Source organism: Scophthalmus maximus, chromosome 3, assembly GCF_022379125.1.
Source record: "Scophthalmus maximus strain ysfricsl-2021 chromosome 3, ASM2237912v1, whole genome shotgun sequence".
NCBI lineage: Eukaryota > Metazoa > Chordata > Actinopteri > Pleuronectiformes > Scophthalmidae > Scophthalmus > Scophthalmus maximus.
The window spans coordinates 27,813,872-27,838,971 of NC_061517.1; the positions used below are offsets into that span (position 1 = coordinate 27,813,872).

The 25,100-nt window shown below is 43.7% G+C and overlaps 1 protein-coding gene across 5 annotated transcripts in view; it reads right to left on the bottom strand.

Moving 5' to 3' along the window:
- Positions 1 to 580: 580 nt before the first annotated feature.
- Positions 581 to 25,100, bottom strand: part of vps13d (vacuolar protein sorting 13 homolog D) — a 56,737-nt gene continuing 32,217 nt past the window's right edge. For all 5 annotated transcript variants that reach the window (XM_047330787.1, XM_035644455.2, XM_035644452.2 and 2 more), the window contains exons 45-69: positions 24,470 to 24,686; positions 20,572 to 20,819; positions 20,291 to 20,482; positions 20,079 to 20,205; positions 19,861 to 20,003; positions 16,029 to 16,159; positions 15,514 to 15,689; positions 15,132 to 15,255; positions 14,709 to 14,944; positions 14,505 to 14,607; positions 12,313 to 12,470; positions 12,100 to 12,208; positions 11,780 to 11,950; positions 11,176 to 11,280; positions 10,268 to 10,417; positions 8,684 to 8,833; positions 8,472 to 8,568; positions 8,241 to 8,386; positions 5,672 to 5,806; positions 4,874 to 5,041; positions 4,600 to 4,732; positions 3,546 to 3,741; positions 3,155 to 3,286; positions 2,824 to 3,064; positions 581 to 1,368 (exon numbers count right to left, since the gene is read on the bottom strand). In XM_047330787.1, coding sequence (XP_047186743.1) covers positions 1,237 to 1,368; positions 2,824 to 3,064; positions 3,155 to 3,286; positions 3,546 to 3,741; positions 4,600 to 4,732; positions 4,874 to 5,041; positions 5,672 to 5,806; positions 8,241 to 8,386; positions 8,472 to 8,568; positions 8,684 to 8,833; positions 10,268 to 10,417; positions 11,176 to 11,280; positions 11,780 to 11,950; positions 12,100 to 12,208; positions 12,313 to 12,470; positions 14,505 to 14,607; positions 14,709 to 14,944; positions 15,132 to 15,255; positions 15,514 to 15,689; positions 16,029 to 16,159; positions 19,861 to 20,003; positions 20,079 to 20,205; positions 20,291 to 20,482; positions 20,572 to 20,819; positions 24,470 to 24,686 — 3,920 coding nt within the window. In that variant the 3' untranslated portion in view covers positions 581 to 1,236. The remainder of the gene's footprint in view (positions 1,369 to 2,823; positions 3,065 to 3,154; positions 3,287 to 3,545; positions 3,742 to 4,599; positions 4,733 to 4,873; positions 5,042 to 5,671; positions 5,807 to 8,240; positions 8,387 to 8,471; positions 8,569 to 8,683; positions 8,834 to 10,267; positions 10,418 to 11,175; positions 11,281 to 11,779; positions 11,951 to 12,099; positions 12,209 to 12,312; positions 12,471 to 14,504; positions 14,608 to 14,708; positions 14,945 to 15,131; positions 15,256 to 15,513; positions 15,690 to 16,028; positions 16,160 to 19,860; positions 20,004 to 20,078; positions 20,206 to 20,290; positions 20,483 to 20,571; positions 20,820 to 24,469; positions 24,687 to 25,100) is intronic.

The window sequence follows — 25,100 nt, forward strand, 5'->3', positions numbered from 1 at the left end:
AATAATAATAATAAAGATTTGGCTTACAGTAAGTATCCACACTTAGAAATCAATGTACCGGGAGCGCTACTCATTCCTGTTACTGATACTCATATAAATATAACAAGTGTTTTTGCATAAAATTAGCAAATATATGAAATGTAACAACACGCCGTTTTCGCTAATGGAATGAAAACACAAAGCACACAGGAATTATTCAAGGGAATAGTTGATGTTAGAATATCATCAAATATTCAGAAAAAGAATCTTAGAATACTTACTTTTGTTTTTTTCCTATGAAGATCCAGATGATGTAATTTCCTGTCGAACATGTGACGTGATCCCAGAATGATCCCAGAATATGTCAGGGTCAAAGGACACGCCGCAAACGAATTGTATCATTATATTTCATATTTGAATGTAATGTTGGAGAGCGTGTACGAGAAACAAATGCCATTTTTCAGTGTAAAAGTGAAACTTATTGTTTTTGTTTGATGACTTATTACAAAAAAAAGTTAAATACAATAGTAAAGTAAATCCTAATAGTAAAGTGCAGACGATGAGGTTACATTGTGAAGAACGGGTCCCACACAGAGCGTGCTGCATTTGTGGTGTTTTATTTAAAGCAGTGTCCATGTGAATGTTATTGTACAGAATATTCTCTCCTACTATCAAACATACAATTCAAAATCAGATCCAGAAAATAAATCTGCAACACCAGAAAGACACAAACCCAAAGTCCTGACAGGAGCAGAGGGAGTGAGGAGAAACAGTGGGCTCAGCTCCAAAAAGGCTGCTGCTCTCCCCACACACACACACACACACACACACACACACACACACACACACACACACACACACACACACACACACACACACACACACACACACACACACACACACACACACACACACACACACACACACACACACACACACACACACACACACACCTTAATACACAAAATAGAGTTGTTTGTAGTAGTAGTTTGATACACTTCACATTATTTGAACTTCTCGTTATTCCTACACTTCACAATTCTTACTGTATGTACACTGACACTCTATTTACATTTCTGTCTATTCACAAACATGTAGAACTTGATGGATGTGTTCCAACTAATATTATGACCTTATTGTCCTGTACATGTGCGTGCTTTGTCCGACTTCAGGTCATGTTACTGCACAAACTGTTCCCTTCACTGCATCCTGTCGGACACTTTTCCTCCACAGGATGAACAACAGTCGGTCATGTGATCAGGACTCGAGCAGTAAGTAGTCCTCGTTCTCACAGGCAGGCAGCATGAGCTGCTGTTCGTAGTAAAGACTCTTGGCGTAGTTGATTTCTTGAGAGATTTTGATGGCCAGATTCTCGCTCTTCACCTGGACCTGAGGAGAGGGGGAGGGGGAGAGAGAGAGAGAGACACAGAGACACACACACACACACACACACACACACACACACACACACACACACACACACACACACACACACACACACACACACACACACACACACACACACACACACACACACACACACACACACACACACACACACACACACACACACACACAGACAGACAGACAGAGACAGGTGGTGTTACAGTTCTGAAAGCCAGACACTTATAGTAAGTCCACAGTATCATGAAACCACTGCCACAGCTCTCATGACATCACTAATGTAATCACTAAAGTATTATTATATTCATATTTAATAACTGTATGATCAGAGCCTGAGGTCCAAGTGACGTGTAAAGAGTGAATGAAGAGCATCATGTTGACCACGGAGGTCCTAAAGAGCACAAGGTTCCTGCTCAGTGTTGGAGGTTCTGCCACCCAGATGAATTCTGGGAGCTCATTTCAGTTGCTCTGGGTTAGAGTAAGGGTTATTGGGAAGCGATTATCTGATAATGGGAGGTGTTTACACCACGACGCGGAGAGAATCGACTTTTGTAAACAACCGAGACGGCTGCCGCCGATGATCTCATCATCATCTCCTCGTCTGCGTTCGTTGGTAACACCTCTTGGAAATCCCATCAATCAGAGGACTGATACGTATTAGAGTATTAGTCTGACTAATTGAATAGGGAGACTGGAATACAGTCACATTTAAAAGTGGAATTTCACTCAGTCGAGCATGTTCATCTGCCAAGCCCCAAAAGTCCCAAATCATCATCTCAGCCCCTTGAATAGGCCTGATTTTATTCATTAGGTTCCATTATGTTTGTTTGTTTGTCACCGAGATTACACAAAAACGACACCACACATTTCCACAGAAGCTGGTAAGACGGGACATGACGGGACATTGGTCAGAGTATCACTTTGTTTAACACTGCAGGACAGGACCTTGTTCCACCTTATGATACCTTTGTGGACTGTGGGGTCTCGGCGGAGCACCATTCTAGTTCCATTCGTAAACCATCTCCAGAGCTCAACATTAGTTGTTAGTAACACTAAGATCAAAATACAACCTCCCACATGAAGGTTATATACAGTTCACTTCATGTTCAACCTTTTTGAGACTAAATGTAATACTGATGAAGTTTGCTTGCTCATGTTTTCATCTTGTTTGCAGCGAGCTTGGACAAAACGGGGCGTTACTGTGGTTACTGAAGAACTTCTGAAGAACTTCTGAAGAACTTCTGAGGAACTTCTAAAGAACTTCTTTGTCTTGTGAACTACAGGTGGATTTGACAAATCAGCGTCGGTCTGCTCTGCAAACTCCCTTCTGAGGCAGAAATGTCCAAACCTGCACAAATACAACTGAATGGATGTGCGAGGAGAAAAAAGTAGCAGTAGGAAACAAGTTCAGAAACAGGTTAGGAAACAACAGAGTCTCACCATTGGTTTATGGTGCGATGGGCCAGGAATGGCAACACCACTGCTGGTGCTCTCAGCCTTCTTAGTGAGCTGCACATAGACCTTCCCGTGATCCTTAGAGACCAGACAGTGATACAGGTCGTCGTATTTGACCTCCAGGAAGATGGCCTCGCGGTCGGCGAATTCCCCTGGCTTCAGGAAGTAGACCACTTTGGAGGAGATGAGGACGCAGTAGCTGTCGATGGGCTCCACAGCGATGAAGCTGGTGTGGGAAGGACAAGGAATACGTCAGTGTGATGAAGTACAGCTCGTCAGTGTGTTCGCCAGCCACAGTGGAACGAAAGAGACTCACAACTCTGAGTGGATGTTGTCAGTGAGGCGGAAGAGCTGCTCCTGCCCATCAGCCTGTGTGGCAGAGTGGCGGGGCAGCAGACCCTGAGGACCCTTACAGCAGCGCGGCTTCCTGACCCGCTGCACACCCAGCCTGACCCCACACACACACACACACACACACACACACACACACACACACACACACACACACACACACACACACACACACACACACACACACACACACACACACACACACACACACACACACACACACACACACAGAGAGAGAGAACACTTCACTCTCAGTCATGTTTGAATGTCTCTGCTGACGCAGCATGGTGCTTTGTTTGCCCACCATCCAAATATAACAATTATCAACCATTGTAGATGGTATAGACTCGTCCCACCTGTGGTTACTGAGACTAGCCATGTCCCGCACCGTCTGTGCCGTCTCTGAGGCAAAGTCCAGAGCTCCGGCCACTGGTTTGGTCACAGTTCCCACCAAGCCTTTACCGAAGCCTGAGAAGAATCCACCGACTCCGCCCTCCGTCTTCACGCCCTCCACTGTGGAGGTGATGATGCTCGTCATGCCGCCAATAATACCTGAGGGAATGTGAGAGGACATGAAGAACAGAAGGACTTGGATCACTGAGGTGTCCCACTCCTCAACAACAGCTCTGGGAGCATCTGACACAGAACTCAACAGATGAATATATATATATATATTGAGCGTCTATCACAGTCTGAAGTAAAGCTGATGCTTTTATAAAACGGTTACAAGTATGTCAAAATGAAAATAATAGACAAACTTAAATAAGATTTTTTCACTTTGTCAAAAAAACATGTTTTTAAACGAAATTAAAAAAAGGCGTACCACCTGGCTGACTGCACAGTGCACGGTGTTTGCTATGCAACACACTGTAGTGTTCCTCAGAAAGAAGGCTACTGTAGGCCGCAGCCCATTCGTAAACTACAACCAATCAACCTCACCGTGAGCTCTCGGAACTTCACTCCGTCGCTACTCACGTCTACTCATGTCTACTCACAGATACTCACGGATACTCATGTCTACTCACGGATACTCACGGATACTCACGGATACTCACTGAGTCGCGAAGTAGTACAGACCTGTGCAAACTGATTGGACGTCGCAGCCATTGTATACGGTCATTATACCAGGGCTATGAGCCAATCAGATAGCTTGATTTGAGCTACACGTTTCTATTTGTGTGTATTTAATCTTGACTCATTGCTAATATGACTGATCTGCTTCTAAACACTGGTTATGTTTTCTCTGGGATGAATGCTTCATACTGGACAAGTTCTAAGAGTTACCTGTCTTTTCCAGTCAGTCCAACCTATACACTGATTTCCAATTAAAACAATCAAGGAAGCACATGCAGCATCTCAACATGCAAAAGATGTTCAGGATATGATTTGACAGTTGTTTGCAGCATGTACCATGAGCCAGTCCTTGGATCCCTGCGACCAGGTGCTCTCCACTGGTGGCTCCGTGGTATCTGATGTACTCTCGCTCACTCTGGTGCCGGTTGTCCATGGTCTTCCCCAACCCGTCGGATAACGTCCCTGCAAACTGACACACAGAACCCTTCTAACATTAGTTTTCACCTTCCATAAGTGGACCTATGAATAACAACCCCTACCCTAACTATGAAGGAACGCTGTAAAAGATGCTGAAGCAAGAACTCAAGGGACTCAGTTGTGCACGACGTACCTTGGCAGCGGAGTTGGACACACCGTGGGTCACATTGCGTATAAGACCACCGACGTTGCCGTACTTAATGAGCTCGGACACGCCTTCGGTCACATCGTTGAGGAGGCCCATCGGATTCCCCAGGAAGTCCACAGAGCCCAGGATCTGAGCTGCCTGGCTGATCAGCTCCTTCAGATTGGAAAAACACGCACAGTAAATACTATATTATATTTAGGACACTACATCACATGACACACCTGTCTGTGAATGTCATATCTGTCCAGAGGGATATTATCTTCTCAAAATATGAAACATATGTTGACTTTTATTTTTACAATTTCAAATCCGACTATTTTGACCCTTCTTGGTATCTCATATAGATCAAAAGTCATGAATGATCATATGGTAGGATGGTGTCATCATCACATCAGAAAATGGTAAATGGAATGTATTTATCCTATCGACAACTCAAAGCACTTTACATTACAAGTCACACACACACGCACGCACACACACGCGCGTTCACACCAACAGGAACATCCTGTGGTATCTGGGTCGAGCAGAGACTCATCACTCGCTCACTGGGAGCATTCTGGAGATATTCCTGCTGTATTCGGCTCACTGACATTTTCTGGAAAAGTTTCAGAAAATGTCCAGAGGAAAATTTGTGGACATTTGTGCTATTTTCAGTGCATGTCTGACAGCAGCTATGAAGTTATAGCTGTGCTGTTTTAGGTTTTTCTTACTCCTAGTTTTACTCTCATTTTCTCTTCTTCTTTCTGAGTACAGACTGTGCTGGTCAGAGTGTGCACCTGTTACCTCTCTGAAGTGCTTGAGGATGTCATTGATGATGATCTCCTGGGTCTCGTAGGGGTGAACTCTGGTGAACGGGTACATGTTGATGACAGCATCTTCAAAACGAACCAGAGGGAAGCCCAGGGTGCCTTTCAGAGTCTGTAGCAAAACAAAACAATATCCATGTGGCAAATACATGAGGGAACGTGAGAAGGCAGAGCAGCTATGTATGTGTTACCAGGAAGCGGTCGTACCACTCTCTGTGATCTATACGTGGACAAAACTTTACAATTTTCTTTTAAGACGGATTCTTAAGGTTCTTTAAGTAACACTGACAATGCCTGCAAATGTTCAAACTGTATTTTCTGTACAGACGACTAAAATGATTTTACTGTCACATATTATGAAGGTAAATATGTTGCAAAATGCAGGCGTTTGTATACTTAATGTGTACTCTTGTAGAGTAGTGTCTGAACTTTTAAAATTTTCACTTGTAAAAAGTATTCATACACGTGTAACCTTAATTTGAAGTTCGTCACTCATCCACAAACATGGCGATTTCCATGTCATATCTCATATCTACTGCGGCAAATATGATTATAAAAGTTATCACTAATTCACAGCCACCTACAAAAAATAAATTTAAGAAAATATTATTCTTGCAAGATCACATGGAGCTGGATTTGAAGTCTCAGCTCTGACAGTCCCCTTTAATCAGCGTGAACCATGCCAACTCCTCAGCAACTAAGTGCCCGTCACATGTTGTCAGCTTCCAGGAAACATTGTGATGTGGTTCACCTTCATCTGAGGAAACACCAGAATTTATCAAGTTTTTTTCTTGATGCTTTGGCCACATTTACCACCACATTACAGCCGCGTATGAGAGTAGACACCATGACAAAAAATTACTTTTAAACTGTAACTAACTCAGACAATTGTGTCAAACAGTGAGCCACAGGAAGAGTAGAATACAATTACAAGTGGTCATGACCCAAGCCTTTGGAATTAAACTTTATTAGTTTCTTATGCCTTTTCTTGCTTGACTACTGAATATTTGGTCCCTTATTGATGAGCACTTCTGAGTGGTGCCTCTGTATTTTACTGTCATATAGAGCTGCACAAGAGGAAGGAGAGCGACCGTATATCATGAAGTCCACGCCTTCAGTACTGTGCTGTGGGTAACAATATTACCACCTGTATATTACTCTTCCTGTGGCTCAGTGATTGACAGTCTTGTCTGAGTCACATTGTTTTTTGTCATGGTGTCCACTGTCGGACGTGGCTGTAATGTGGTGGTAAATGTGGCCGTATCGAAACTTGATAAATGCGGGTGTTTCCTAGGATGAGGTGAACCACATCACAGTGTTTCCTGGATGCTGACATCATCTATCAAAATGATGGACACTCAGTTGCTGAGGAGTTGGCGTGGCTCAAGGTGATTTACAGGAACTTTCAGAGTTAACACTTTTGCTTTGGTGAGCTCGAATCCAACTCCATGCGATCTTGCAAGAATTATATTTTCATAAATTTAATGTTTGGGAATATGGATAAAGAACCTAACGAGATTTGGAGACAGACAAATGAACAGGATGATGTTATTTGCAATTGAAAAAGCTATTTCCAGAAGATGACAGAGGAAATTAAGGTAGAGAATTGGATAGATGGTTGGCTCAAAAGTTCTATGGGATGCATTAAAGGCTTTTATTAGTGAAAGAAAGAAAGACTATTAAGATGATCAAAACTAAACGAAGAACTTAAAGAACCCAAGAGGGAGCCAACCCCAAATCTCTCTCCAAGATTAAAAGAAATCAGAAACTAAATACATTTCCTGTACTTACAAGAAATACAAAAAAAAGATGATCTTGTTCTTCTAGAGAGGAAATTACAAGAACAACAGGCAGATAACAAAAGGAGGCTCTAAAACCCTCCGATATAAACAACTTGAAATACAAATGACTTTTCAAAACTACTAGAAACAACTATATACCCAGTCACACTTGGAGGACGAACGAGGCATTGGACAATTCCTGGAATCCCTTTATTCTACCCACATTGTCAGAAGAACATAATGCAAAATGAATAGCTAAAAAATAATGAAAGAAGAGCTGAACAGTGCAATCTCCAGGCTAAAAGGAATAAGTTCTTCTGACCTTCAGGTCAGAATTGACACCAAACCTTCTTCACGTGTTTATTAAAGGATTACAAACTCCACCATCATGGAGATATATACATCAATTCTTGCCAAGAGGGTGGAAGAGGTCCTACCCCAGTTTATCCACACTGACAAGCTTTATCTCGCAGAGACAGACTCGTCAATGCAAGACTGCGTGGTACGCGGATGAGGTATATTTAAGTGAACCTTCCAATTAATTTTCTGAACTAATTCAACTTTTATACACTTTTTTCAATACGCAGGATATAAACTAAATGTTCACAAAGCCCAAATACCCCACCTAAACAACTAATTTGAAATGGGACCAGACTGCATTTCAGTAATCAGGGGAACTATTACCAAAAGAAGTTTCATACACAGATGGAACTCCCACCCTTTCATGAGTCTCATCCAAAGGAGCAGATGACCATGTGAGGTTACCTCGAGATCCGGAGGCAGCTTGTGGGAGGTGAAGACACTCAGTTTGACCTGAGGCAGACTGATCTTCAGGTTCTCAAAGTAGTAACGTTTGGGAGCTCCTGCATCCTCACTGAGCTTCTCATGGAGGTCATCCAGCTTCTCCAGCTCTGCATTAATCACAATTATGATTTAGTTTTTGACTTTTAAGCCATCATCACTGGTATGCTTGTTCACATTCAACTGATGACCCACCAGGCTCTATCTGTCCGTATCCAAAGAAGCTGAGCAGCTTGAGCAGCAGCTTCTCCTCGATGATGACAGTGAAGCGCTGAGCCGTCACCATGAGGTGCTGTGAACACATCAGGGTGACATCATCACAAGAGTCTGCTTCATGATTGTGCAAAAGAAACCAGGAATGATTGGATCAAATAAAAAGACTTTCTGATTCAGGGTGGGACTCTCACCTTGAAGAGATCAGTGAGCATGAGGTTGCTGGGAACCTTGACGGAATTGACCTGCAGAGCCGGGCCACTATCGTTGAAGCTGCTCTCACTGGACCCAGGGGTGACACACAACATGACGGGCTGCGTGGTGCCCAGCAGCTGGTTGTCCACCTGAGAACCAACAAATGACAGACATCACATACACATTCAATTCTATTCTATTTCATTTTTATAGCGTCACATGTTGAGGGATCGGCCGATAACTAACATTTGACTAACGTGGCTCTACTATCCCCATTCGTATATGCCACTGCAACCCAGGGTCATGAGAGGCAGCGAGGCAGGTCCTCCACTGATCAGCTCCACAACTTTATCTTTTTGTAGACCCCCTCCCAAGTGATATTCTCACCAAGTCAGGAGGAAATCGGTCCATACATTACGTTATTTTGTAAACACAGAAACACAAAGGGCATCACATTAATGCGTGGCGACATTAATGTAGGGAAACACCACGGAACTCGCATTGCATCTGAGAACTGCCCATCAGCTGTTATACAATGCAAAGCAAGTAAGTGACCCTGACATCTAATTGTGGAGGCACCGCGTCAATTAGGAGTCTCTGAGGATTTGACAAAATAACAAAATACAACAAGGACAGCAACAAGTGACAAGCGTTTACAACAGACATTAAGATTCAAATATGAAAATGAGTCTCAAGAACAGACTTCTGCAGGAATACAAGCCCCAAAAAACCTTTTGAATTATTTTACAGTACCTGACATTCATGTATTCATATGTGATGGTGGTTATACCAAGGTGATTCACTGTCCCTGCTGCTGTTCGGCAAAGGCATGAACCCCCTCGGTCAGATCATCACAAGGAGAGAAGTGAAAGGACCATCACCCACCTCCTATAAATGGATGGGACCAAGTTGTACACCAGAAAAGGGCACCAGCCCTGAGCTATCTTCCAAGCTCAATAACAACTACTACTACTACTACACCAGCAATCGACTCACTGATCCACCTCGAAGCTAACAACTGCTAAGAGGGAGCCTCAGGCAGCAGAAGACAGAGGAAATAAGAAAGAACAACTGGAACAGATGTGAAAGGTGAAGTCCAAAGTGGCTCCAGGGTAATAGCGGCATTAGGGGAGAGATTCCAGGTACAACATCTGAAGTCTCTGTACAGAGGAGTGCAGTCCTAGGAACAGCTGTAGAGCCTTCAAAATCCGAGGAAGAAATACACAGCACCGCCATGTGGGGCATTTGGTGTAATGTGAACTTGAATATCCGTGTCATCCTCTGTCCTGGAGACAATGGAATCAGCACCGTGAGTTTGTCAGTCTTCTGGTGAGCTGCAGCGGTTATTGTAAAGGCTGTAAAGCCCAATCCTGGAGCAAAAGGCTCTTCCTACTTATTACTCGTAGCTGACGTCTCCTGTGTTTTTGTAATGCTGTCTGGGTTTTACTCCCTGAGCCTTTTCTTCACCCGATGTTTCCTGAAAGGCAGCGGCACGGCTTGTGGAGGGCGGGAGCGCCTACCTTCCCATGCACTGCCCACAAAAGGTGAATCCATGACTGTTCTAAAAGCTGTAGTGAGCTCACCTGGATGTTCTGAATGCTGACTTCCAACACCTGGCTGGCAGCAGTGTGAGTGAAGTGCACATCGATACCAGACAACGTAGTGAACACAAGCTCCTCAGGAACTTTGTTGACCAGAGATATGCCCAGACCTTCATCCAAGTTCACCAACAGCTGGATGTGAATACAAACACACATTTTTCAAAGGGGATTGAATGAGGAGCAACCTTTTTCCTTATATAGAGAGAAATCAAAATATATCCACAAATGTCAATATTCAGGGTAAAAGCAGCTTGACAACATTTGAATACCACATGCACCAATCGCTATATCGTTGGTAAGAAGGACTTAGCAACCTGGGGAATCAGAACTGGGATCATTGAATCCTGAGAAAAGGGAGAGACTGGTATTCTGCACATCTTCACACATTTTGAAATTCCTTTGACAGAATAGTCTGTAAATGATGTAGACCACATTGTTTGTAAATCTGATGAGAATTTCAGTATTAGTTAAGCTTTCACTTGTGATTTTTTTTGACATGGCCAGTAAACGTGACATTTTAGAGCAGAACAGAATGGATTTAGATGAATTGAGAGATTCAAATGAGGAAGAATTTCAACACTAGGCCAAACTGTTCTTCGACACAGTTGAGAAAACTTAAATTATATTGTTTCAATGACACCTTGCGGTCAATGAGTTTCACTTTTGGTGCCTGAGTAGTGGGTGTTGTTCTGCTGTGACTGTTTCTGCTGCATAAACACTTGACAAAGAAAAATAGGGCAGATGAATAACGAGAGCAACAACAGTAGGACAGAACTCCTTCTTGGATCCCATTTAAAAAATAAAAAATATGATTAAACATGAAACATTAAAATGTGTCACTTGATAATTATGAAAATGCTTCCATGAAATCACTTGACGGTTCCGGTTACCTCCAGTTCCTGCTGAGGCTCTCTCTTCTTCACATCCTCTTTGCTCCGGTCCTGTTCAGTGGTAGGCGAGCTGCGGATCGTTCTCCTCTGGTTGAAGTCACTGATCTACAAACAAAACATCAGGTTCATCAGCACTGGAAATGGAATGTAGATATCATCAGAGCTCTTACCTTCTTTAAGAGATTCTGTCATGTGATTCACAGTGTGATCACAAGAATTTTGTAGAAGAGCAAAACCCCAACAGAAAATGTTGTATCGTATGGAAGCATGGGTAAAGCTATATGAACCAAACAGCAATAATTCATCCATTTACAGCATTGGTAGTGTTGAGAGTAAAACAGTATAGGCCCATGCTCCATAAGGCCCAAGTCCAGAAGATAATATTAAAGTTGAAAGGAACAATGAATTTGAGCAAATACACTGATTTATTAAAAGCATTTATTTCATTTTCTTCCAAATTAAAATGATTTTTAAGATTTTTAATTGAAAACAACCAATATACAAAACAAAAGGAAGAGTTGCAAAACATGTGACAAGCCTGATGTCGATGTGGGGAGAGAAAGAGTAGAGTATAGTTGGTCGTTTTGATGGGTTCTTTTCTCACCTGCAGGACACGAGTGGGTCCGTCTGGCAGCACCTGGACCGACAACACCCCAGAACCTGGTCTCATCTTCTGGTTGATGAACTGCTGCTCAGGACCAGGCACCATCAGCCCAGAGTCTGGTCCCAGCACCACCTCTACTCCGTCATACAGGCCTGCCACACCACACTTCACCTGCAGGGTACAAATACATGGGCTCAAGTCACATTCACACATTCAGTCCTGCCCAAGGACCCATCGGCATACGGACTGGGGGAAGCAGGGATGGAACATTCTTCAAACAAAAAAAGTGAAGTGGTCTGAATGCTTTCTGAAGTATGCACCTGTACTACCAGCCGCAGAAGGCCACAGGTCAGCATGCCTGAGCTGAAGTACCACGTCTGGGTGGTGCTGCGGCGCGAGTCTGGCCTCCTCAGCATCAATGGCTCAAAACTAGTAGAGAAAAAGAGGCATCCAATCTTCCATGACACATTTCCTGTAAATGACTCCTGAGAGAGTGGCCTGCTGTGTTAAACTTACTGAAACACAGTACACACCTGTTGTCAGTGACGGCTGCGAGCCCAGCGATGTCCAGCACCAGAGAGGAGTCCAGTGGGCGTGGCTGGGCCGGCTTGCTCAGCGGCGGAGACGAGCCTTCGTGACATAGCATGCCGGTCCCGGTCATCCTCCACAGCTGGGAGCGCTTCCCTGGCTCCTGCACAACAGTCAGTCCACACATATTGTATCATGAACTTTCTATCAGTGATTGTTTCATGAACTGCAACAAGTAAATATTCCAATCATTTTTCTGCTATTACTAACTGTTTTTTCTTTGTTATTTAAATGTTCTCATCAGGCCTATGGACAGCAGTTGAAAATAAACCGGGTTTCGCTGACACTGATTTTCTTTAGTTGATAATAAATTCCTTTTTCAGTCTAAAAAAACCATTTATTAATAAAGTTCAACAACATTTAATTAATGAATTAATTAGACTTTGTTAGTGTGACACTTTTTTCCTTGATTACAGCAGCTCCATTTGCAAATCACATCAAATTCAAAAAGAGAGAGGAGTCCAATATATACATTTGACTTAATATTACATTTTCTCATTTGTCAGATTATTTTTCTCCCAAGCGAATTACAACTGGGAGACAACACTAAAGCTTCATTATAATATGAGAGGCTGAAGACATTAATAAGAGATCAGGTAAAGAAATAGGGGCTAGTCAGGGACGTTTCGGTGTTAATGCTCTCAGAAGATGAGTGTTCAAGAGGTACTCGAAGATAGAGGAGATGCCCCTTCTCCGACAGAGCGCTTTAGTCGGAGATGGTTGGGGTCTGATCCATTCAGAGCTACGTGTTTTACTCTCCCCCTCTTGACTTGCATGACATTAATGCAATATAAGTCAGGGCCACTATGGTCAAAATTAATTTAGTTTTATCTGGGACCTCCCAGCCATTTTACATGCATACGTGGAAAGCCTGAGGTGGGGAGAACACATCTCCCTACTCTTCCAATGGCCTTTGTGGAAAGTGAGGCAGGGAGTGCAGCTGCTAAAGACCCCTGCACAGACCCCTACGCCAGATCGTTCTACCAGTTGTGGTATTTACATATTTATTTTATGTACACGGCAAACTTGACTTCTAATTCTAATTCTTGACTATCTAATTTGTGTTTTTCTCTGCACTAACTCAGTTTTCTGTCCAGGATTTGTTTGTTTGGCGTCTAAGCTCCAGGCTAAGATCCGTTTCAGCAACAATTCTCTACCTCTCTCTGCACATCAGCCCCCAACAAGCCATCTCCTAATCTCCCTGACCTCTCCTCAGTTCCCTCTGTTTATCACGATCTAGTTCGGGCTCTGGCTCAGTCCACATAGACCTTATGACCGGGGGCCGCCTGTACAAACTCTCTGGTCCAGGAAGTGAGGCCATGGAGAGGTATATTAACAAATCATGAGCAGCAGTCTCTGGTGGCAGCAGGGTTCTTCTTTGTTGAAAAGAAAGACACTACTCTCGGCCCGGTATAGAAGATCATCAGAAAAAATAAATATCACCTGGCACTCATCGATCCTGTATTTGAACCTCTGCACCAAGCTTAGCCACATGCCTATGTGGAAGGCCTGAGATAGGGAGAGCACACCTATCCTTCTATGTTCCTTCACCAGAGAGCTTTTAGAGCCTTTTCCCAGCTCAGGGTAGCAGTTTGACAGGAGTCGGTTGTCTCAGCACACTAACTTCGGATGCCTCTCTACAGTAGCTGCTAGGATTCTCAAATTCAACAGCAGGAGAAAGAAAGAAAAATGGATCCCAAGTGGAGACTGTAAATGCACTTCCCAGCGTTCTCCGCAAGACTATGACCAAACTGACGTCATCAATCAGCGATGCAGGTGTCAGCCCTTGGAGGTCTGGGTGTTCCAAGAGTGGATTCCAAGGGACAAAGCCGACATAATGGGGTTACTTTCCATAATGCAGTTGATCTGCCAAGGACGGGGGTCGTCATGGCGAGCAGCAGGGTAAGTTGAAATGCGGACACAAACAGCTTGATTGTTCTCATGTGGGATGGCAAAGTAGGAAGTAGCTTGAACAGGAACAGTAGATGAGCTAAAGCAGCTGATAGAGCGTTACCAATCAAATGCATAGAGGAGGATGGGCTGACGTGGGCTGGCACAGAGATCTGCTGCTGTCAGATCGTGGGCGAGCTGTTCAATTTTAACAATGTACACACGCAATGGTATGACTTCTGGGTACCTTCTTTTTCAGGATGACTCTTTGAGTCTTGGTGTCCACATCAAGAACCAGTTCAGCACAGCTTACCGGACGTTTATTCCCAACAGGTCTTTTCTCAACAACCCTGCAACAAATGCATGATGCCCATTACCTTCATGGCTTTAACATGTCTATGCCAGAAAATGTCAGGACAAAAAATGATGAAGTCATGACATTGGTCCTTACTTTGTGAACGTGTGTGTTGCTGCAATGTAGATGAAGTTCTCATAGTAGAGTTTATTGTATTCTCTGAAGTAGTTCATGTCAGCTGTGACCTCGGAGGATCCAGCTCCCTTCACAGTCAGTGTGAGGTAGGGGAGCAGGGTGGGCTCATCACAGGCATAGTCCAGCTCGGCGCCTGCCTTCACCTCAGTGTGCAGCCGGATATCAGCCACACCATGCTGCCAGAACTGGATAGGCACCTGGAGGGATTCACACAATGGATTCTATCACATCTATTCTTTGGCAACAGATTGTCAATATATTTTGGCTGTAAATTTTTAACATAGATGCAAAATAATAACACCCACTTTACATAGTATTTGGCCAGGAGTGAAGTGAGACAGAAAGCACGGTTTGAACTTAGTGGTTAACTTCAAAGTGGCTCACCTCAGAGAGGTTTTCAATGCGGAAGGGCGGAGGCAGCTGGTCAGAGTCGGTGAAGGAGATCTGGTAGGTGGCTCCCTTCAGAGTGATCTCTGTCCGCAGGAAGAAACAGTTCCCCAGTGTGTCCCTGTTCAAACCAAGAGCCATCTCTGTGACTACAACATGGAAGAGAACTCCCAGTACACAGTGTCATTACAGCACAACATAGAGGCAGACGTAAAAAATGACATGATGAGAAACAACAACAATATTGTTTGGTAGAAATGAAGACTGGCTCGTGTCATAATGCAAGGACCATATTAACTATGAATGCATTATTCAGAAAGATCAGTAGAAAGTTATGTTTATACTTTTAATCCCCAGTTACAATTAAAACCTGTTGTACCTCATGTTGACGTGGAAGGACTTGAGTTTGTTGACCTCGAAGCCTCCGGACCAGGTGCAGTTGGGTGTGTCCATGAGGCGCACACACAGCAGCTGGTCGTAATCGTTGCGGGGCCAGTGGAAGACGACGTTGGAGCCAGGCAGGGTGGAGATGTAACCCTCTGGGTTGGCCGTACCCTGAGACAAATGGATTTATTAGTGACGTCTGCCACAATGTATTTACGTCAATATTTCCCTACAACACATATTCCATATTTATTACAGTAGTTTATTACAGTGATCTGTTTATTATCAATATTTATTCCAGCATGTTTGCACTAGTTTCTTCCGACAACTTAATTGCTCTCCTTTTGTATTCATACCTATACATATATACAGTATATATATATATATTTTTTCCCCGTAAGTCAAATTCTTTGTATCTTGTACATGCTTGGCCAATAAAGCTGATTCTGATTAACCTGTAGGAAGGAGGAAGAACAGGCGAACAGTTGATTGTAAAAGTGAATTCCTTACCTTTCCTCTCGCAAACTCTCTCTGAGCGAAGGCCAGTTTGTGTGTGGAGCGGTTGTCCAGCAGGTAGCGTGGAGCAAATGTCACTATGTGAGAGTCCCTGTAGCGTCCTTTCCCTTTCTGCACACTGATTCCTGTTTGGATCAGACACAATGAAAACATGAATGAATACAATATAGACAATCTTTATTTATTATATGACAGTAGCAACAAATATATTTGAGTTCTAATATCACCACCACTCCTTCCTACAGCCTCTGTGCGGTTAGCTTGACGTTCACACTTCACCCGACATCAGTCACACACTGATGGCACCTAGCTGCCAGGGGTAATTTCAGGTCCAGTGCCTTGCTCAAGGACCCTTCAGCGTGCAGACTGCAGTGGCCGGGATTGAACCACCAACCCTCGGATCAGTGTGTACCCCCTGAGCCACTATGACACACCAATGACATTTGAAAGTGCCAAGATGTCTTTGTATGGCCTCCCCTGATTTGTTGCATCAGTTACCTTCATTTTCAGAAAAACAGTCTTTGAATTTATCAGCTCTGCAAATGTCATCAGAGGACAATTCTCTGACAATCTTCTTCACCTGGTGTAAAGTCTGGATGAGTCAATCAGTTCATGACATTGTGTTAGAGCTGGCCGATGAAACAATAAAGATAATTATCGCAAAATAACTTTTCCTCGATAGAAAAATAAGACACGGTCGTAACAACGTGGACAAAACTCATTCCACCCATATTTTGACAGACAACACGACAACACCCAATGATAATGAGAATAGTGCCGTGCTGAACCAATCACGTCAGGTTAGGTGACGCACAGCACAGAGCGAAGAGGAGCAGCAGCTCACGCGTTAATGTTTGGGAGAAAAGGACATCGTTTAAATGATGGGTGAGAGGAATTGGGTAGTGTGGAGATAATTTGGCTATTTAAAGAAGCTGCAAACATGTTCCCACAAAGTCAAAGTTGTCCATTTATTGTGGGTTTGTTTCCCGACAATTTAAAATAGTTTGAATCTATACAAAGGAAAATATATAGTGAGATTTTATTTTGTATTAATATCTGTAAGAACTGACCATAGAATTTAGTTTGTGTTCTCCTGTGAAACCTGCAAGCTATACGATTCTATTTTTTATAATATAGAATTAAGATCTTATTTTATTTATTTGGAGTTGACCCACAAATTGAGTGTTTTCTCCCGAAAGTTTTTGACTGCTCTGAATTACGATTTTAGTTTATTATATATACCCATTTTATTTATTTGAAATACAGTTGTATAATGCTCTACAGTACATTTGTCATGTTCAACTTCTGACAGATATAAATATTTGAACCAAAATGAACCTCATGATATCTTCACATCTCACTTAGGAGTAAAAATGAACCTTTATGCTGGACAGAAAGAGTGATTTGTATATATCAACATCGACCAATATGAAAAAAACTATCGTGACAAGATTTTTTTCCAAATCGTCCAGACCTACATTGTGTTTTACAAGTAGAAGGGGTGCCTAAAACATGTAAATACCCAAATAACAAAATTAATGTAAGTGCATTAAAAATAGAAGAAAGGATAGATGAAATTCCAAGATGATGGAGGGGATGGAAGCCTGTCTAATAACATTCAGCAAAGAAGAAGTATTAAACCTCAGACTTTCCGCAGGTCAAACTTTTCTGGCGTTTTCCAATGAACATCTGAAAACTGAAACATCTCTGAACTGCAGCTCCTCAACAGAGCAAACACAGACTTCTGCAGATCTTCTGCCCTGTGCTTCCCTGAAACCTGGCTCGGTGAGCACACCCTGGACAACACACTCCATCTGCCGGGCTTCCAGCTCCTCCGAGTGGACTGGGCCACGGAACTAAGTGGAAGAACACGGGGAAGCTTACTTAGCTTCTACGTGAACAAAGGTTGGTATACAGATGTCACAGTGTTGAAGAAGTCAAGCAGCCCTCACTTAGAGACAGTTTGATACACCACAGGAGTTCATTGTGGTCCGTGTCTACATCCCATCTCACGCTTGTGTTAGTGAAGCTCACAAGACCTGGCTGACCAGATAACTTAAAAACATCCAGACTCCCTGATCATTGTTCTTGGGGACTTTAACAGAGGAAAACTGCAGCCACAAACTCCTAAAATACAAACCTGAGCCTGAGTCAAGACTGTGAGGAGATGGACCAACAAGGCAAAGCTGGAGTTACAGGTCTGCTTTGACTGCACTGACTGGAGTGTTGTGAGGCTGCTGCTTCAGACCTGGACGAACTTGCTGATACATGTGAAGAAATGTGTGTGCCGACAAAAAACTTCTGCACATACAACAATAAACCCTGGTTCACTGCAAAAGCAGGAGTCCTACAGGAGTTGGGACAGGATCCTGTACAACCAGGCCAGAAACACACTGAGAAAGGAGGTCAGAGTGGCAAGTTGAAGGCCAGATTTTAAGTCAACAGGAGATCACCAGCTCCAGGAAACCATCCCCCCCCGCTCCAGAGGACCGTCAACTGGCTGACTACCTCAACGCACGGGTACTGTTTGTGGATTTCAGCTCAGCGTTCAACACCATCGTCCCAGACATCCTCCACTCCAAACTCTCCCAGCTCACCTGTCATTGGATCACAAAACTTCCTGACAGACGCAGCAAGTGAGGCTGGGAAACATCACATCCAGCACCCGGACAATCAGCACTGGCGCCCCCTACGGGTGTGTGCTCTCCCCACTGCTCTTATCCCTCTACAACATCAATTGCACCTCAGGAGACCTGTCTGTCAAACTCCTGAAGTTCGAAACAACGGTCATCCGCCTCATCCGGGACGGTGACGAGTCTGCGTACAGTTGGGAGGTTGAACAGCTGGTCCTTTGGTGCGGTCACAACAACCTGGAGCTGAACCCGCTCAAAAATGTGGAGATGACAGTGGACTTCAGGAGGAGCCCACTAACACTGCCCCCCACCATATTCAACTGCACTGTCTGCTGTGGAAACCTACAGGTTTCTGGGAACCACAATCTCTCAGGACCTAAAGTGGACATCCAACACAGACAACATCATCAAAAAGGACCAGCAGAGGATGTACTTCCTTCAACCTGCTGACCCAGTTCTACTCTGCAGTCATCCATCACTGTCTGGTTTACATCGGCCACCAATCAGAACTGCAGAGAAAACCATCAGTGCCAACCTGCCCTCCATTCAGGAGCTGTACGTGTCCAAAAACAGGAAAAGTGCAGGTAACATCTGTGCAGACCAATCACACCCCGGATACAACCTGTTCCAACTCTGGCAGGCGCTACAGATCACTGTAGGCCAAAACAGCCAGATACAAGAACAGGTTCTTCCAGCTGGCCATCGCTCTGATGAACAGTTAAATCAGTCAAACTGGGTCAGAACAACCTCTGTGCAATAAACTGTAACACTGAACATCCACTGCCCCTCCGGTGAGATTGCACCGTGCGGTGGCAGCCTGTTGCAGCACCTCCCAGTGTTTACCCCTTTAACCACCTTTTATTTGCTCTTTGTGTTTTTCTTTTACAGACGTTTGAACAGTGACTACGGCAATGGTTAGGTTCTGTTTGTGAAATGTTATTTTAAGACACTTATCAAGACCCAGAGGGAATACAGCATCAGCGAGACGTGGCTGCATTACCATATCCCGCACAACAGCGTGGCTGCACCCGGCTTCAGGATTGTTCAAGGGGGCACAAACGTTATACAGAGCGATAAGAAGAACGGAGTGGTGTTCCACTGTATGTGAGTGAGAGGTGGCGTAACCGCCGACATGTTACTGTGAAGGAGCGTGGGGTTAGTGCTGCATATTTGTACTGAATGTATCAACTTGCCTATGTTGTAGATGAGGCCAGGCCTGTTCCCGTGCTGTATCACTTTCACTGCCCTGACTCCACTCCCTCCGTCCAGAGAGAAGCCCTGGCACCAGCCTGGAACTCCCTCTGGGTGGATTCCTTTCCCGATCCGCATAGTACACCTGGGATCACGATATATGGGGAAAAATTTAACGCAAGGAAAGATGAATAAGAACACTGGTCTCTGGCACACTTACATAGCAGGCTGTTCCTTATCCGTGTAGCAGAACAGCAATGGGCTGAGGCTTCGGGCCAACTCATGCTCCTCAAACTGACCAGCTGCATCGGCCTTACCGTTGTCCTGACGGAAAATCAATGGCAGACCTGAGGGAGGAAACTGGCTTTAGGGAATGATAACAGAGAACGTAGAACATAAAGCAATGACTGGAGTGAGCAAAGACAACATTACCAGTCTTGTTGACCAGCCAGTAGGGGGCAGAGATCAGGATCTTCAGTGCCCCTTGTGCCCGCAGTATTATGCGGATGGTGAGGCAAAGCAGACGTTTGTTGGAGTCATACAGCCGCATGCGTACCACATAGTTCTGTGTCCCAGGAGGAATCAGTAGCTCTTTGCACAAGGGGAAGTTCTCCAGCAGGACTCCTAAAGGACAGATCGTTAGCACCAGGAGAGAAAACTCACTCAATGTTTAGGCAATAAACTCCAGTGAATAAGGTTTGGCTAGTCCTGACCTAGCTCTACGTTCTGCGAGGTGTCGGCTGAATGGAGGATGGCCTCTTTTCCCGGCTTCAGTGAGCCTTTGATGGATGTTCCTTTGATGTAGAAGTTGAGGTCACACGGCAGCAGGTTGGCCAGCACCATGGTGGGCAGCAGGTAGACGGTGTGGCCTGGCTGTCGGTAGATCTGCTTCGCACTTCCAGAAACTCTCTTGGCAGGCTGCTGGTCTGGGTAGCTCTCCTTTTTGATGACCACACAAAACCTGCAAGATGAAGAAAAAATAGGGAAATTGTGATCACCTGTGAGGAAGACAAGGCAAGGCAGCTTTTTTTCATGTAGCACATTTCAGCAGCAGGGCAATTCAAAGTAAAACAGTCATAAAACATTAAGAAAATAAAGACAAGCTAAAAATTAAAGCTGCAATCAGCAAAGATTGGGCCCTCGCACCTCCCCGCACATCAGGGCATGCTGCAGCCGCGGCATTGTTGCCGGACACTGGCCTTTGCTGATGCTCTGAATTTGAATTTGTTTTTGAGTTGAGTTCATCTGATGGCTGCCTTCTCCCATCAGGCACTTTACCTGCTCCACACATTTCCAGTCAGCGAAGCCTGTCTTGAGCCTAAATTTTCAAACTCAATTAAAAATTGGCAACTTCCTGTTGGGCTTAGGTGATAGCAGCAAAGCCTTAGGATGATAAATGTGCCCCTGAAATTTGGTACATGTAGGTGAAATGTAAGGAGGGGCTTAATGATTGAAAATGCATAGGGGGCGCTATGGAGCAATTTTGCAATAGACCCATCTCAGATTAAACTACATAGTTTGTAATGCGTGTACCAATTTTTGTGCGTGTTGAAGTATCCCTAACACCTTAAAAAACAACTTCCTGTTTCATGGCGAACCATGCGTCACCACAGCCACGCCTTTCAATGTACACTAAAACGTTGAGTGTTGTTTCATCGTTTAGGACTTTTCAACGTGTTGCCCAAGTTTGAGGTGGATCTGATTAACCACCTAGGAGGAGTTCGTTAAAGTGCGACCCCTTCATTAGCCATTTTTGCCACATTAAAATTAAAAATGGCTGACTTCCTGTTAGGTTTACGTCATGGTTGCAAGAGTTTGACTTGACCTTTTACGTGTAGCCCTTCAAATTCTATACATGTAGGTGAAACCGTCTTGAGTGGCTTCATTTTTGAAATTGTCTAGGGAGTTCTTTCAAGCCATCTTGCCACAAGCACCCTTAACCCCACAAAAACAGCTTCAATTTTCATGGTGAAGAATTCTTTGCCATGAAATAAACTGAAAAGCTTCACTACGTAAAATCAACGTCTTAAGATTCTTCGGCCCATATTTTAGGTTGACCTGATTTACCTGCTCAGAGTAGTTTAGAGTCGAGTTGTAGCAGTTTATTTGTTTGAAATTCGCCATGCTGCCATGTCATCGTCTCTTAACGAAACCTCACAATCTCTAAGGTGAAGCATAATCAAGGTCTAAGGTGGATCTGGTCATCCTACTTGGAGCATCAAAGTGTAAAACAAAAAATTTCCCATCACCGAAAGGTGACACTATGATAAAAAATGAATATCGGCATGGAAATGTGTTAAGTTTGAAGTGGATCTGATTAACTGTCAGATAGGGAGCGCTGTCGAGCCATTTTGCATCGCCCATTCGCAAACACCATAAAAGACGTGCATTTCCACCACTTTTGAATTTTGTATCGTATACGAAATGCTTGTGGAGTAGTGAGTAACTATCATATGTTGCACAGTTTGAACGTTAATTGAAACCTATATACATTGCCATTTGGCTCTTTGTCAGTTGTTCTGTAGATGCATATGTTTGACTTAGATTTGCCTTTTCCATCTGCTGAATTATCTGTTCCTAATCAGTCTGTACTGTTGTGCTTTACTGTTATAGAACCACACACACACATACAGAAACTGTGATGGACTTTGAATTTGGCATGTTGAACTGCATCTAATCTATAAACAGTCTAAACTCTAGTCCTGGCCTCTACATCCCTCCTATGTCTCAATTAGATGTTGAACAAAAGAGGCCCCAAGATGGAGCCTTGGGAACTCTGCATGTAATTTTGTTCAGCTTAGGGACTTCTTTGTGACAATAGGTAATTGCAAATCTGTCTTTTAGGTAGGATTTAAACCAGCTGAGTGCTGTGTCAGAAATACCCAGAAAGTTATTTAATTGTTTAAAAACATTTTTTTTTCCAATTATTTTAGCCAACAATGGAGGATTTATATCGGCCTAAAATTGTTTAATATTGATGAGGCCGGATATGTTCTTTTTGAGGAGCGGTTGGATGAAGACTCTTGAAACAAGAGATGCATTAACAATCTGTAAAAGCTCAGAGACGCTACACTCTGACACTTGTTTGAAAAAAGCCTGTTGACAAGGCAGCAGGAGGATGTTAGATGTTGTATACTGTCCTCCAGGTATGTCTGGTTTATTGGATAAAATTGAACCTGATTGCTTGTCAGATTTTGTTAAATGTTTCTGTGAAAAAGGCCCTGGTGGATAAAAGTTCAGAGGCTACTGACACAGAAGGGTTTGTTAGCCTGTCGACAGCAGCAAACGGCACATGCAAGGTTGTTGTTTTTGGTGATAACGTCAGAGAAGGACCACCTTGCTTTTCTCAGTTATGAATTTTAAATACACACTCTCTCTTTACAGATCAGTGTTTGGATTTTGACTACTGCTCCTGAATTATTAATATATTTTTTTAAAGAGAAGAGATTGGGCTCTGTCTTATCTATGGATGGGAACAGAAACCCCTTAGTTAAACAGGCCACGGCGCTAAATTCTGAAAGACGATAGTATCAATAAGTTAAGACGTTATTGGTGCTGCTAACGGTATTGAAGAAATGAATGCGTTCGTCTATGATGACTTTTCGCTATTCCCATTCCTGATGAAGGGTGTGTCCGTGTGCTGTGCTGGGGGCATGGCCAGCTGATGTTCTATCAGTCTGTTGTTGCCAGTGTACTGTTCTTCACTGTTGTCTGCTGGGGGAGCAGCATCGGAGCCAGCGACACGAACAGATTGAACAAACTGATCAAGAAAGCTGGCTCCATAATAGGCAGCAAGGTGGACGCGTTTGAAGATGTGGTGGAGAGGAGGACTATGAACAAACTGTTATCCGTCATGGATAACCCGGACCATCCTCTCCACCTCACACTGGACAGACAGCGGAGCTCCTTCTCCAATAGGCTGATTCAGCTTCGCTGTCACAAGGTCCGTTACAGGAAATCTTTCCTGCCACAAGCCATAAAACTGTACAACACCTCACCTCTGGCTGACAAATAGACCTTGTTCCACTGTCAATACTTCATGTAAATTCTGTGAATTTATTACTCTTAATTTCTATGTTTTTTTTGGCAATTCGAATATTTAAAATTTATTGTGTAAATATTGTATATATTTTTTAGTGTGTGTTGTGTGCTATGTGAAACGTGCTGCTGCTACACCAGAATTTCCCAGCTTGGGATGAATAAAGTATTTATCTATCTATCTATCTATCACTGGACTGACACACAGCACAGACAGACATTCACGGCTCCGTGTGACGATGGCAGAGAGTGGACCGGCCTGTTCAACATTGTCTATTCCATTCTATTGGTTGGAAACAAGAACCAATAAGAGTACTGTGAAAGTACCAGATCGATAAGAGTAGCGGCTCACAAATTGTTTTGGTCCGAATGCTAGCTTCACCTCTGCTGCTCCGACTCCATCCCAGCTGAAACACTGTAGATGTCAACCAACTTGTAGATTTGTTTTACCGCTACTGGCATTTAGCTTTTCAAAACTTTTCATTTCTTACTAACATGGCATTTCTTCATGGAGATTTTTTCTTCACTGCACTGGGTGCAATGGTAACAATAACATTTGGAGAAGGGGTTTACCTGAAGTTATGCTTGAGGTTGTCATTGAAGTCTGCTGACTGACACTCCCTCTTACTACTGCTGATCTCCCCTTGCCGCTCCACGCTGGTCCAGTGGATGGGAACCTTACAGAAGAATAAGCCCAGGCCTTTGGGCCGAGCCTGCAGCCGCCAGGACGTCAGGTGGAGGGGGACTGCCAAGGCCTGACCAGGCAGGATGGGAGGCAGCACCACCGGTTCTAACAAAACAGACACAAAATGAGATGCAATACAATAACATAATAAATTATATGGTATGAATAACAGGACTATAATACAAATCAAAAAACTAAATGAGAGAAAAGAATAATCTATAAAGTAAAATGAAAGGAGACATTTTATGCTCATATTCAGGTTCATACTTTTAATTTGGGTTTACATGCTCTATGATCAGAAAAGGCATCAGTGTTCTCATATTGCCCATTACTGTAGCTCCTCTTTTTACCCTCTGTCTGAAATGCCTGGATTTCTTTTAGCCCCACCTCCAGATAAACCCCAGTCTGCTCTGATTGGCCAGCTGGCCCGGTCTGTTGTAATTGGTCAACACCAATGTGTAGTGAATTTCACGTCCCTTCAACAGAGAAGTGGAGATTCTCAGATTGCAGGCGGGGTTA